Source organism: Heloderma suspectum, chromosome 5, assembly GCF_057233095.1.
Source record: "Heloderma suspectum isolate Gila_16-S chromosome 5, 16-S_ref, whole genome shotgun sequence".
Lineage (NCBI taxonomy): Eukaryota > Metazoa > Chordata > Lepidosauria > Squamata > Helodermatidae > Heloderma > Heloderma suspectum.
In genome coordinates, this window is record NC_139462.1 from 162,715,493 (window position 1) to 162,729,143 (window position 13,651).

The 13,651-nt window shown below is 43.4% G+C and overlaps 1 protein-coding gene across 7 annotated transcripts in view; it reads right to left on the reverse strand.

The window, feature by feature from the left end:
• Window positions 1-11,269, reverse strand: part of FYCO1 (FYVE and coiled-coil domain autophagy adaptor 1) — a 65,820-nt gene extending 54,551 nt beyond the window's left edge. For 4 of the 7 annotated variants that reach the window (XM_084858136.1, XM_084858134.1, XM_084858139.1 and 1 more), the window contains exons 1-3: window positions 11,182-11,269; window positions 2,649-2,830; window positions 679-785 (exon numbers count right to left, since the gene is read on the reverse strand). In XM_084858136.1, coding sequence (XP_084714262.1) covers window positions 679-731 — 53 coding nt within the window. In that variant the 5' untranslated portion in view covers window positions 732-785; window positions 2,649-2,830; window positions 11,182-11,269. Of the gene's footprint in view, window positions 1-678; window positions 786-2,648; window positions 2,831-3,129; window positions 3,210-9,241; window positions 9,291-11,181 lie in introns of those variants that run through there. The other 3 variants (XM_084858137.1, XM_084858135.1, XM_084858138.1) reach the window with 2 other exon arrangements.
• Window positions 11,270-13,651: the final 2,382 nt, after the last annotated feature.

The following is a 13,651-nucleotide window of genomic DNA, read 5'->3' on the forward strand; positions in this document are numbered from 1 at the left end:
TGACTTAAAAAAAAACAAAACACGCACGTACGCAAATGGTGGCGGCCACGGTAGACGCTACGCTATTTGCGTTCCCTTTATTTTCGCCTTCTTACTCTACGTAAATGTTTACGTAGACTAAGACGTGCCAAAATAAGGAATGCAAATGGCGGCGGCCGTGGCCACCACCATTTGCGTATGCGCGTTGTTGTTGTTGTTGTTTTTTAAACCTAGCCGTGATAGGCTACGTAAATCTTTACGTAGCCTATCACGGTTTTTTTTTAAAAAACTGGAAATGGCGGTGATGGCGGCCGGTCGGAAGACCGGCCGCCGGAGCCGCCGCCGCCAAACCGCTGCCGGAGCCGCCGCCGCCAGGAAGATCCGCCCAAGGTAAGTCTCGTCCTGGGGGGGGAGTGGGGGGGGCAGGCCATTCCGCCACCGATTTTGGGGGGCCAAATGCGCTGGCATTCGGCCTCCCCGAGATCCGTGGCGGAATTTTCGTACATCCCTAGCCTATACTAATAAAAATACTCTTTGGCCTTAATTTTTTTTTTTTTAAATATGTGGATTTCCTTGGGATAGTTCACTACAAACCATCTCTTAAAAGTATGTCTTCTGATTATCAACATCTCTACATTAGCTGCTATAGACAACAGTGCTCAAGAAATAAAGACCATCGAAAATGCTAATGTTGCTTACCTGCAAAAGGTACTCAAGCTTGTAGGAAAATTTGTGCAAACTGATACAGTCATCTGTGATTGGTTCTCCTGCTTCTGTAAATTCTTTGTTGAGTTCTGTCACCGCATCTTTGGAAAAGAAAACAAAGAACCATTAGTGGGACTAACCAGGAACAATGTGTGAATAATGGAACTGATCATCCCTTTTCTTCTCCATCAATGTATTTTATGTCTTATACTAGGGTCTTGGTGAGCTGGCAAGATCGAGAGTTTATACAAGTGAAAATGCCAGATAAGGAAAAAAATATTGGTTAAGTGATTACAATTTATTTTGGCTTTGCTCCTTTGTTTAATCCTGCTAGAAATTAATATTATGTCAGGGCTAATTTATACACCACCATTGGCCATTTGTGTATGTGTGTTTAACTGTAAGCCCCCAAAGAGGAACGAGACTTTAAAAATTGTTGTACAGCACCACCCATGGATCCTTAAGGCCAAGGCTGTTTGTATGAAACAGCTCTGCCCAGGAAAAAGTGAAAAATGAATCATTGGTGTAGAATTCAACTTCCTGAAATTCTCAGGCTTCATTTGAAAAAGAGCAGGCTTCTAGCCCTTATTGCTGCGAAGTTATGCTTCAAAGCTTGTGAGCAGCTACAAAAATCTCTAAGGCCAGAGGCAGGGCTGAATAAGTTTTCCACTGGTTAAAGGTGTGACATCTGTGTCCTACATAGCACCTTGTCTCTCCCCAGGACTAGCAAAACAGAATAATTCATGCAAAATAGTAAAAATTTGCAACATCTTATCTGCTTTTATTCTAGTATACAGTTTTTCAGAGAAAACTATATATCATTCTCTCTAAGGGGAAGAGCAAGGGGGAGTCACAAAATTTCAGTTTAGTGTGCAATGTATATTTAAAACACAGATAACAGGTGTGCGTGTGTATATACATGATATGCATCCAATATTTTTGTTCAGTGCCTGTGGTCCGCATTGCACCTATGTCTCCAGCCTACGCTGGCTGTCAGCCTATCAGTACTGTGGTCAGGGCACAACCCATACAAAGTTGGCACTGAGTTCGCCAATACCACACTGTACGTGCTTTTTTTTTTTTAAAAAAGGCACCCTATCCTCCAGTTTAATGCTATAGGGCTGAATATTTATTCTATTCATTTATTTCACTATTTATGGGTTGCCCCTCAGAGTTACACTTCCAAGTCAGCTCACAACATATTAAAACATAACATTCATAACAACTTATTACAGACCAACAAAGAGGCTTGTGACACCTTAAAAATTAACCAATTTATTCTGGTTTAAGCTTTTGTGGACTATAGCCCACTTCATAAATTGCATCTGATGAAGTGGACTGCAGTCCACAAAGGCTTATGCCAGAATAAATGTAAGGTGCCACAAGGCTCTTTGTTGTGTTTGCTACAGTAGGCTAAACACAGCTACCCTCTGGAAAATATTACAAACCATACATATATACACGGGCCATGAGAAGCTTCCATTGAAACATTCCCTTCAGCAGGTCTGAAGCAGGGCACAACTTGCCACAGCTGGGCAGAGGTAGCATGGGCCGGTTTATTTATTATTTTAAGGATTTGTATGCCTCTTTTCGCATTCACCTGAACAAAATCAGTTACATGTTACCCTGCCGAGGCTGCTGAAAACCAAGGGCTGCAGTTCATTGTGCAAATTTTCTCCACCCTTAATTTTTTTTTAAACATTTGTGGCAGCCTGGAGGAAACAGCCAATGTGAATGGTGAGCCACTTGACATGACATGAGTTGAATCTAAAATGGCTTCCACAGGATGGCTGTAATGTGTAGACAAGCCTAAACTGGCTCACGTTTCAGAACCTTCGTTTATGTTACTTGTTGCAGCCTCCGGCACAAGACACAACATTCCTGTTTCTCCCCTTCCCACGAGTGCATGAAGAAAGCGTCAAGGTACAAAGAATGTGTCAACTGACACCCAGGCAATGGTTTACCCTGCAAATCTCGGATAATCCTTTGCAGTTGACTTTCTCCACTACTGCCTGCCATTGTCAGAACCAAAGGCGCTAAGGGGCTGCACCATTCAACTTTGCAACCAGCTATGTCAAGCGGGCAGAGTTCATGTTCTCAGCGACCATTTGGCTACCAGCGACTTGACTCCACGACATCTGCAAGCCTAGAGAAAAGAAAGTGTTTGCATTTACAAGTACTGTGATGTTTTGGATTGTTAAAATCACCTTTCCAACTGGAGATGCTGGGGATTGAACCTGTGGCCTTTGGCATGCAAAGCACGAGCTCCAGCACAGAGCTGTGGTCCCTCCCACAATAATGAATAACGAAGAAAGAATGACAAGACAAATGGGCTCAGATTTACCTTCATAGTAAGATGTAGGACTCTGTGAGAAAATGAGCAGTTAGAAGGTAGTAAGAAAGTCTTTTCTGCACTAAGAAACCTGGAATGGGAGTTACACTCACAGGTCTCAGGATGAGGTGCAATCAGGTGCAACCACCATTCACAGTTATACAGCACTGGAAGAGTTGCAATCCAACAACATCTGGAGGGCGACAAACGAAAATGGTCCAAAAATGTCAGAGTTTGGAAACTTTATCAGTTTATCTGTATATTTAGCAGCCCATAAATGTGATTACCCTTGACAGTTTACAGTAAAGCAATGCTCTAAAGAGAACTTGGTTCTAGCTGTTTCGTAACATTTATCAGTCATGTCATCAACATTATTTTTTGTTATTGACAGGGAAACTATTTCCTTCCTTCACTGTCCATTTACTTAATCTCAAATCTAAACTCAGCACCTGCAGAGAAGTTCAGAAGAGAAAGCACTGAGAGCTTGTGCACTTTCAGAATCCAGTTTGAGGGCAGGCGACTCTGCTGAGAGAGTCACGCAAACAGGAATGGGTCCCAAGAATGCCTCACTGAGCTGCAGTGATCACTGCACTGCAGTCATGCAACTAACTAGAAGCTGTGCACCATGGTGCAAGTCACATATATCGATGCAGCAAAGCCAAAAATGGGGGCAGGGAGAGAAGGTGGCATGGCGGGGGGGGGGGGGCAGAGGAACAGTGCACGACCTGACATCCTATTCACCATCCTATTCGTGCTCAAGTCAGGTGTGTGTGTGTGGGGGGGGGGTTGCATGCAGAAAACGTGATAGAAAAGTAAAAACATGGCACCATAGGCCAGCACCACAATCAGGCAAGTTCAGTTATGGCATAGATGGGGAATGTGTGGCCCTCCAGATGTTGTTGGACTTGAACTCCCATCATCCCTCACCACTGGCTGCTAGCTAGGGCTGATGGGAGTTGCAATCCAACAACATCTGGAGGGCCACACGTTCTCCATCCCTTAGTCATGCGGTCATTGCTAACCATGTCGCCAATCACTACACCAGGCACACACAAACTGATGTGGAAGGCGCCACTCATGGCCGTTTTGAACACAAGAAGCCCCACCCCACACTCCATTGAAGGCACTTTTGATGTATTCACAATGGATCACATTCGCAATAGAAAGTGTGGTTCCACACTGACTTCTCTGCATCAGTGATCCACCGGAGTGGGGTTCACCATCTGCTACTAGGCAAGCCGCAGTGGCCAGACCATCGTACACATGACCAATAGCAGCAATGGTCAGAAGTATGATAGGCTGCTACAATCAGAATTTGGGTGGTGGTGGGGTTTACTGACAATCAGGGCTTCCAGGACTAGAGCCCAGGGCACGTGTCCTATCACTGAGTGATGGGATGCCTTCTTAGTTCATTTGCATTTTCCATTTAAAAGCATTATCTATTACCAACCACTACAAATTATATGGATCACATCAATACTAGTTGGATTTGAGGCCAAGAAGAGGGAGTGGCAGCATTGGTCACAAACTCTTTGCTTCCTAACACAGGGGTGTTGAACCTTTTTCAGCCTGAAGACCAAATTCCATTTTGGACAAGTTCTTGGGGATCATGTTCCAGAGGTGTGCGAGACCAAATGCCAAAGGGGAGGCCCCCCAAATACCAGCCTATTTTAGCGTAATCCCCTTATTGCTAGTAACTAGGCCTTAGGAAAGGCATTGCAAGTTTTTTAGAATGGGGAAAAAAACTGCACAAAAGCTGGGAAACCACCAGGCAACTGGTGTTCAGTGGAAAGGGGAGTGGCTATCAGGAGAATCAGGTCCGGATCTGGCCCATAGTCCTGACTTTCTGCACCCCTGTCCAAATGGGCCATTCTTGCTCTCCAAAGTACCACAGCATCAGGGAGGGTGCCCAATTTCTCCTTACCTTTGTGGTTTTCTCCTCCACCAAAACACCATCTTCCCACAGCTACAACACAGTTATCGCCAGGATGTCAGAGGCCCATCAATATCAGCTGCATGTAGCACTACCGACCTCAAGACGCGTGGCAGATGGAAAAAAGGGCACCATCTGCCAGAAGCAGGGTTTAAACACCTTCCTCCCCAGTGCCTACTGCAGATCTATTCATCAGTGAGCTACTTCCAGGAGAAACAGCCGCAGCTCCCTGATTCTACAAGCCTTGCTGGCCATGACACCAGGGTGGTGGTGGGAAGAATGGGTTGCCACCCATGGACATACGTCATTGCAGCACAGACAGGTGCTTTCCCTACGAAGTTGCTAAGGTGTTGTTCATGGGCAAACTGGTTAGTGGCAGAGGCAGAGTGCAGTTGCTATGCTCTCGGTGGGTGGCTTTTCAATCTTGATGAGTTTATTGTTCTTTGAACACAGTGACTGTGTGGTGGAGTTCCTGCTGCAGGAGGATAGGATACATACTAGCTCACAACCACTGGCACAGCAACTGCCATCTTAACAGGGTTACAGGAGACGGCTTTGAAGAAAATCCTCCGTTAATCAGCAATGCACGTATCGTTCTACATTTCGGATTCCTTAAAGTGAGTTTAAAGTACTTATTGGATATCTCTTTCCCACCCCACCCCCATAACAGATTCCTGACTGCATTCTGTAATACAAATCTGTACAACTGGATCCTTAAAGAGAGTCAGTGTGACTAATAGCGCAATCCTATATATGTCTACTCAGAAGTACGTGTCCCACTGAATTCAATGGGGCTGACTTCCAGTTAAGTACATATAGGATTGCAGCCTAAATAGCATGTAGAATGAGCAACTGTGAAATCACCTCTGTCACCAACTCAAGCTGCAATCCTTTATCTCAGCCTTCCCCAATCTGTTGCCCTTCAGATGTTTTGTACTACATCTCCCATCAGCCCCAACCAGTACGGCCAAGAGTGATGGGAGTTTTAGGCCAAAACATCTGGAAGGCACTAGGTTGGGTAAGGCTCCTATGCTTGCTTACCTGGGACTAAGCCCCATTGAATTCCATTTATTTTATTATTTATTTACAACATTTATATAATGCTCCACATCTGAACAGATTCCACAGCGATGAACAATAAAAGCCAAAAAAGATAAAAGAATAAAACACCATATTAACTTATTGTTATTTTTAAAAACAGAACACCAGTAAAAACTATGGCTGGTCAGTCAAGAAAGGCTTCCTGAAATAAAGATATTTTCAAGATGCACTGAAAACACCATAATGTTGGCGCCTGCCTGACTTCCAGAGGCAGGGAGTTCCACAGACAGGGGACTGCCACACTGAAGGCTCTTCTCCAGGTGGACTCCAATCGGGCCACAGGTCCATGGAGAACCACCAGGAGCATATCATCGGATGACCCCAGTGGGTGGGAAGGTTGCTAAGGGAGAAGGAACTCTCTCAACTATCCTGGTGATTTACTGTGAATTCAATGTCATTTACTGCTGAGTAAACGTATATAGGATTTATCATTATTATGTTATTTTTCTTCACCTTAATTCCCCACCTGTAAAATGGGGGTAATAGTAACCTACACCCAATAGAGTTGTTGTAAGACAAATTACAACTTGTCAAGCACTCGGCAAAATATAAAAATTGTACATAAATCACAATTGCATTGAAGACCAATGATGAGAATATAGCCTGTGTATAATATGACATCCTGCCTAATTTAGGAACAAAATGAATTTGGCTCAAAAGAAGCCTTTAATTTGGACATGTGATTCACAATGTGGTTCATAAACAAAGAAGAGGAACACAACCCACAGAGAATTTCACATCATGATATCTCAACCACAAGATATCAACATGCACTTAAAATTGAATTTTAACTTATCATTGAGCCTCTGATACTTTACCCTTATCCGGCAAAGATATGAGATGTTTTAATCTTGTTCTGATCACAGTCCCCAGGAAAAAATACCTATATTAAGCTAACAATATAGTTTTTTCTTTACTTCCTCCAAAAATCAACCAATAAAAATTGTCTTTAACTTTTCTAACGACCCATTTTTTATATATTTGTCCCCCTTTTTTTTGAGGGGCAGGGGAGATGAAACACAACAACCATAACCTAAATGTAAAAAAAAAATGTGCCACTAGTAACAACAATTATTTTAAGCAAAAGTGACATTCCCAGTTGATGCTCTCCTTTTGCTGAACATGTTCACACTGCACAGAAATAATTTGTGGGGCCACGCTTCTTTTTCAATCTGTTTCTTGATGACATATAGAGAAAGTACTGAGAAAGCAATGGTAGAAATACTGCCCAACATAAGTGCTGGATGGGAATAAGATAGGTAGAAGGTTCTATCTAGCACAGTGTTTTTTTGATTTCATATGACCTGTATAAAGTAGAATGCCAAACAAAGGTGATCTTTGCTCTTCTTTTATTTACAGAAAACGCGAGAATAAATTCAAAGTGCTTTAAAGTCCTGTACCAGGGCAGGGGAACCTGTGGCCCTCCAAATGTTACAGGGCTACAACTTCCATAATTGCGGACAATTAGCCATACTGCCTTGGGCTTCTGGAGGTTCCTCAACTCTTCCTTACATGGTCTGAGTCCTGAGTATCCCAGGGCGCATACACCCCTCCCCCATCCCGGTCATTAAGATCTGTTCATCAGATCCTGGTCCATAACCAAATAGGAATTTAGCTTATCCTGGACTAAGAGCAGGTCCTTTTCAGTGACAGCCTCAAAATATCCTTCCCCCTGAGGTCAGGTTGGCACACTCCCTCCCTTCCTTTCAGTGGAGAGCAAAGACTTATTTATTTCATTGTTCCTTCTCGGTTTAATCTTACCTGACAATTTTGGAACTTTCACATTGTGCTATTTTTAAAGGGTTTTTTAAAAATCCTACTGCTATTTTGTCTTGTTTCTTTGTGGTAGCTACACAATCTCACCTTAGTTTTAAATCAATGATTGTTTTAATGTGTGGTATTTGTAATGGTTTTATAATGATTGTGACCTGCTCTGACAGCCATTATGGCTGAAAAGCGGCAAATAAATATTGCAAATCAGCCTTGTGTTTCAGCATTAGCCAGGTAGCCACAGGAGACAAGGAACTGTATGCAAGCGAATAAGTAAGAAGAGGGAGTGCTCCTTCTGTCCTCTGCACCCAGCATAGAAGCCAAGTGGGTAGCTGGAGAACAGAAGTCCCTTCCTCCGTGCCCAGAAAAGAAATGTCATGGGCTGCTTCAGGAGGTTCTCTGTCCCACCTCTGCCAGCCCCAGCAGGCTAGTAACTTCTTTTTTTTACAGGCTAGTAACTTCTATGGGCTTATTTTCAAAGATATTGTACGTTAAAATAAAATAAAGTAATAGATACCACTTTTATTATTTCAACTGGCTATTTTCAATTTAATTACTCTGCACAGTAAGCAGCCACAGAGCAGCTTTCCCCACCCTGGTACTCTCCAGATGTGTTGGACTACAACCCCCATAATCCCCCAGCCAGCAGAGATTCTGGATCCAACCCCTTATGTAGAAACCATAAGTCTTGCTAATTACAAAACAAATGCAAATACTGAACACTGCCTTTACAGTCATTATTCTCTGCCATTATATGACCTGAAGAGAAACCAGTCTTTAAAATCATTAAAAACTATATATCTATAATGGTTCAAATTTGTACAAAACAGTACAAATTATAAAACTCACTTGATGTTTCCTTGAATTTGACTCTGGGGGATTTTCTGCATTTTTTTTTGCTGCTACAGTAATATTAACTACACCTTAAGAAAAATGTTAACTTTTGTATCGAAGTACTATAAGGATTTTGACTGAACACAGTGGTGGCTCTAGATTTTGGAGGGCCCTTGGGCAAAACACCCTCAATGGGCCCCCTCCCTCAGCGAGTCTATGTTCGTGCAGCCATTGTCACCAGCTGCGATCGCTCCTCATTCGCTTTTTCATTGTTGCTACCACTTGCTTGCTTCACAGGCAGAGAGCCAGAGAGCAAGTAGGCAGCGGCATGGACTGCTCCTCCTTCTTACCACCTCCACTTTCTGGGCCAGAATGAGAAGCAAGTGAACAAGCAGCTTGCAATGGTGAAGAGAAGGAGAAAATCGGGGGGGGGGGGTCGTCAGTGGGCCCCTGCTGGGGTATGGGCCCTCGGAAGGTGCCCGACCATGCCTACCCTTGACATCAGCGCTGCTTCTTTATATCTGTCAAGGACATTAAAAATGCACCCCCATTATGGGACATGTCTTCTGTACCATCATTAGCCTCACCCTCTTTCTGAGCCTAGGACATCTGATTCCACAGATGGGAGGTCTGAAACTGAAGAAGAGTAATAAAGGATTGAATCAAGTTGTGGTCAGCATTACGGATCAACACATTGCTCAAAAAGAGAGGAATTAGCTGACTTTTGCAACCTTTTCAATGTGCAGCAAGATTCAGCTCCCTACAGAAGGATGATAGCTGAGGCTTTCTGATTTGAGAAAAGAAAATCAAACTGCATACCAAACAGGTGATACAAGTCCACAGAGATTATTGTTCTTACATCTGTACTTCAGACATGAAACATAAGAACAACATAGTTCAAAGCAGGAGAGATACATTCCCTCATACTATAATAACCTCACTGTGACAGAGGCAAACCCACACTGTCATCTGCATGAAACTAGGCCTGATGGATTAGGAGGCTGATGAATGCTTATATGTCAGCAGTTTACAAATCTAATGAGGTGGAAGGGCTGAAACACACTTTTAAATTCACCAGCAGACAGCAGTTTAAAAACAAATCCTTTCTGACAAAATGACAGCAGAAGGCAAAGGTCTCAGAAATGAAGAGTGTTAAAGGTATATAACATCTAAAAACTGTTGCTACTGTGATGAAATTCTCAGGCACCTGTTCCACCTTGAAGAGAATATAATATTGAGATTCGTAGATAACGGTGTAATTGCTAAGAGACAGCAAGACAGAGACAGGGTAGTGTAGTGGTTAGTATTGTCCCACTAGGACTGGGGAGATCTGGGTTCAAATTTTCACTCAGCTATGACTCTCACTGGGTGACCTTGGGCCAATCACTATCTCTTAGCCTAACCAACCTCACAGGGTAGTTAGGAATACAAAATTGGGGGAACCGTGTCTACCGCTGTGAGCATCTTGGAGGAAAGGCTGGATATAAATGTAATAAAACAAGGGAATAATATGGGAGAAGGAAGCCAAACCTTTGTTTATGAACTGGCTGGAGTGATAAACACAACAGCTGGGAAGGAGATAAGTCGGGCTGGGAAGAAACTGGGCGGCAGGCAGCTTTAAAAAGCATAAATCCTACGCGTATTTACTTGGGAGTGATTCCCATTGCCCTCAGTGGGGCTTACTTCTGAGTAAACACGCGTAGGATTGGGCTATTAGTGAACAGAAGAGGGTAACTGCCGTTCCGCAAATTTCATGATAATCTAGCAAGTGGGCAGCCAACATATTCACTGCAACTGCAGAAGAGCTGTAGAGAAGCCCATTTTTGCCTGTTTTCGGCAACAGGTCGTCTGTCCCGCAAAAAGGATCGTGTTCCCTCCTCCTTCGCGTCTTGTTTACTCTGCTTCCTAAAACAGGTTGCGCCAGACAGCAAACACTTCCCCCCTCTCAGCTGTTCCAAACAGCAGCTGCGGGCTGGGGGCGGCTGGCCCTCTTGCACAACACGCCCGACCCTTTTTTCCACGGAACTTGTTCGTGCATCAATCGCACCTCGAAGCAATCAAAGCCATTTAGGAGGAGGTCGAAAAGCGAAACCAGCACGCATCAAAACAACTGGATTTGCAGGAAGCAATTTTTGGGAAGAGGAGGAGGAGGAGGAGGAGGAGGAGGAGGGCGGGGGGATGAAGATGGAATGGTGGTTGTGCTAAAAGATCAAAAGCATCTCCATAAATGGGGTCATTTAGGTCAGCCTGGCTGGGGAGGGGCATCCCTTCACCACCACCACCACCAGAAGCGAGAACCTGTTTCGTGGAACTCAGAAAGAGCCGCCGCCGCAACAAGTGAAAATAAAAAAGTTTTTAAGTTTTCGTCTCCCAGCAAGAACTCTTACGACACTGCCTACTGGATCTCCCCGGCCAGCCGCTTCCCTGACAAGGCGCCACATTGCTGTAGGGAGATCGGAGCCTGCCTCGCGGTGGGGTGGGGGGCTGTCAAACGTAATTATCCCCGCGAAAGAATTAAGTACATTACCTCAAACGGAAGGCAGCCATGACATAGGAATGCCCTGCCAATGTTTTTCCTACAACTCCCATGATTCCCGGAGGCCTGCAACTCCCATGATGCCTCTGGACGACCTTGTAACCCTTTAACTGCCTAGAACGGAATAATGGCTCCCACAAGGTTTGTTGGCGGGTTGAACTTTTCCAACTGGATTTCCTGATTTTACGACATCTAAACGTAGAATGTTGTTGTTGGTAACTGTCCTGTTTTGTGATACATTGATTCTGTTTTCTGTATTGTTTTATACTTATCAAATTAATAAAACTATTTTTTTTAAAAAACTTAATATTTATGGGGTTATAATATTTGTTTCATTATTGCTATCCCACCCTTCCCCCAAATAGTTCACCCCCCCGCTTCTCACAGCAATCTGATGAGGTTAGGCTAAGAGGGAGTGACTGGCCCAGCATGGGTATCTGCAGGGCGGGCTGGTAAAGCTGCATAGCGTTACACCATTTTCATGTGACACTGTTTAGGCAATCAAAGGAGCCACTCCAAACTTCACATAAGCAGTGTGCTTTATTAAAGTGGTTTCTTACAAAGCAGCTACAGTGCCTCCCGCTCTGCCTTTGCCTGTCTTACACTCTGCCTCTGTCTCCTCCTCCTCCTCCCTTCCTGTTCCTCCTTCAAACTCCATCTCCCTGCTAGTGCTGGTTTTACTTCTAAACTCCATGCATACTTATACAGTATCTGTGCGTTTTCCTTGTGTGACTGCACATGCTTCATTGCGTAGAGTCACATTTCATGACGTTTAGAACCCTACACAGAGAGGAAGAAAATCCTGGGAACTTGACAGCACTAATGCAGAAGACTATTTTAATACATGCTCATACAAGAGGCGTCATGAACTCTAACAATACTTTATTTGGAGTGAAAGATTTTTATTTAAACCTAAGAACAAAAGAGGGGGAAAAACAGATGCAGAAACATATGCGGAATGTCCTATTGGATATTTTATGGCATCGCTGTCCTTATGACATTAACAATTTCACATGAGTTGTTCTAGAATGATTTCCTTCATCTTGGAAACATTAGTGGACACTGTAGAGCAACTCCCTTGATTCCTCAACTTTTATTTTAAAAAAGATTTATAAATGAAAAAAAAATGGCCTAGAAGGGTCTAATTTAGCTTGGGCAGGCTGAAAATAAATGCTGAAAACAAGCTAAGCCAGTTAATAGAAATAATGCCGTTCTTTTGCAACATCAGAACTTGCTTCGCTCTTTGCATTGTTTTTAGCATGCACCGTGACTTGGTGAGGGGGCACTATTTGTTATTTTACCTCAGGCAGCAAAATATCTTGGGCCAGCCCTGCCTCCCCTACACTATCACACTGTCAAATGAACGGTGGTGTAGTGGTGAATTTTGAAGTGCGGATGCTCATCATGACAGTCGTCATAGCCACACTTCCAAGGAGAGTTCAAAGATTCAGGCCGCTCCGTTGATCCATATCAACAAACCAGTTCTAGGAGTTTTCATCTGCTCAGGAGCAAGTCTTTTGTAAAGCTAATGGGTCTTCACTGGCCATTCAAGATTGAGCCACCCCAAAATACTTTGTATTACAACAGGGAACAATATATTGTTGCTGGAAAATTCATTTTCCTCCAGCTACAGTGAGAACTGCAGCTAGGCTCACAGGAAACAGGGAATTCTGAGGGGGGTGGCAGATGATGGGTCTGTTGGCACATCTGGCTAAGCCACTGTGGGTTAATTAACCCCTGGGGCTTAACCATGCCAACAACCCATCCCCGCTGGGTTTGCATGTCACAACAAGCCACAGTCATGGATTAAATATTCAAAAGTCACCAGGCACGCACTGGCATGCGTTGCAACCCACAGTAGCTTAAATAAGTCAAGGTGGGCTACGGTGATCATGGAAACCATGTCAATGTCAGTGTTCCTATTAATAAAAAAAAGTGACAATGCTGTGTCCCTGTGAGCCCCTGGATCTACAACTCTACTGACAATGAAAGGAATTTGCAAATTAAAAGTGCTATATAGCAAAGGCAAGTGGGAAGGAACACTAGTAATAGAGCTCTTCCCTCTCTTGTAACAATTGTTCATGATGCATACTTGTATTAGTGGAATGGTTAGGATGTTAGACTGGGGATTAGGATGATCCAGGTTCTAGTCCCTACTTAGCTATAAACCTTATTTATGAAGTTTATGTTTTCTTAGAGGTGATTTCATCTGTTTCTGAGAAACAACCCATAATGGAACAGCTATCTTATCTAATATATATAATTCAAAGTTGGGAGTTGGTTGGTCATCCCTTTTTGAGTGCCTTCCTGTTGACCGATTCTCATGAAACACACTTCATTGGAAAGCTCTTGACATGCAAATTCCACAAATAACAACGGTTTTCACTATAATTCAAAGTCGGGAGTTTATTTATGTCCATAAAGCTTTTTTTTAAAAAAAGAATTAGGCTATTTTCTATAA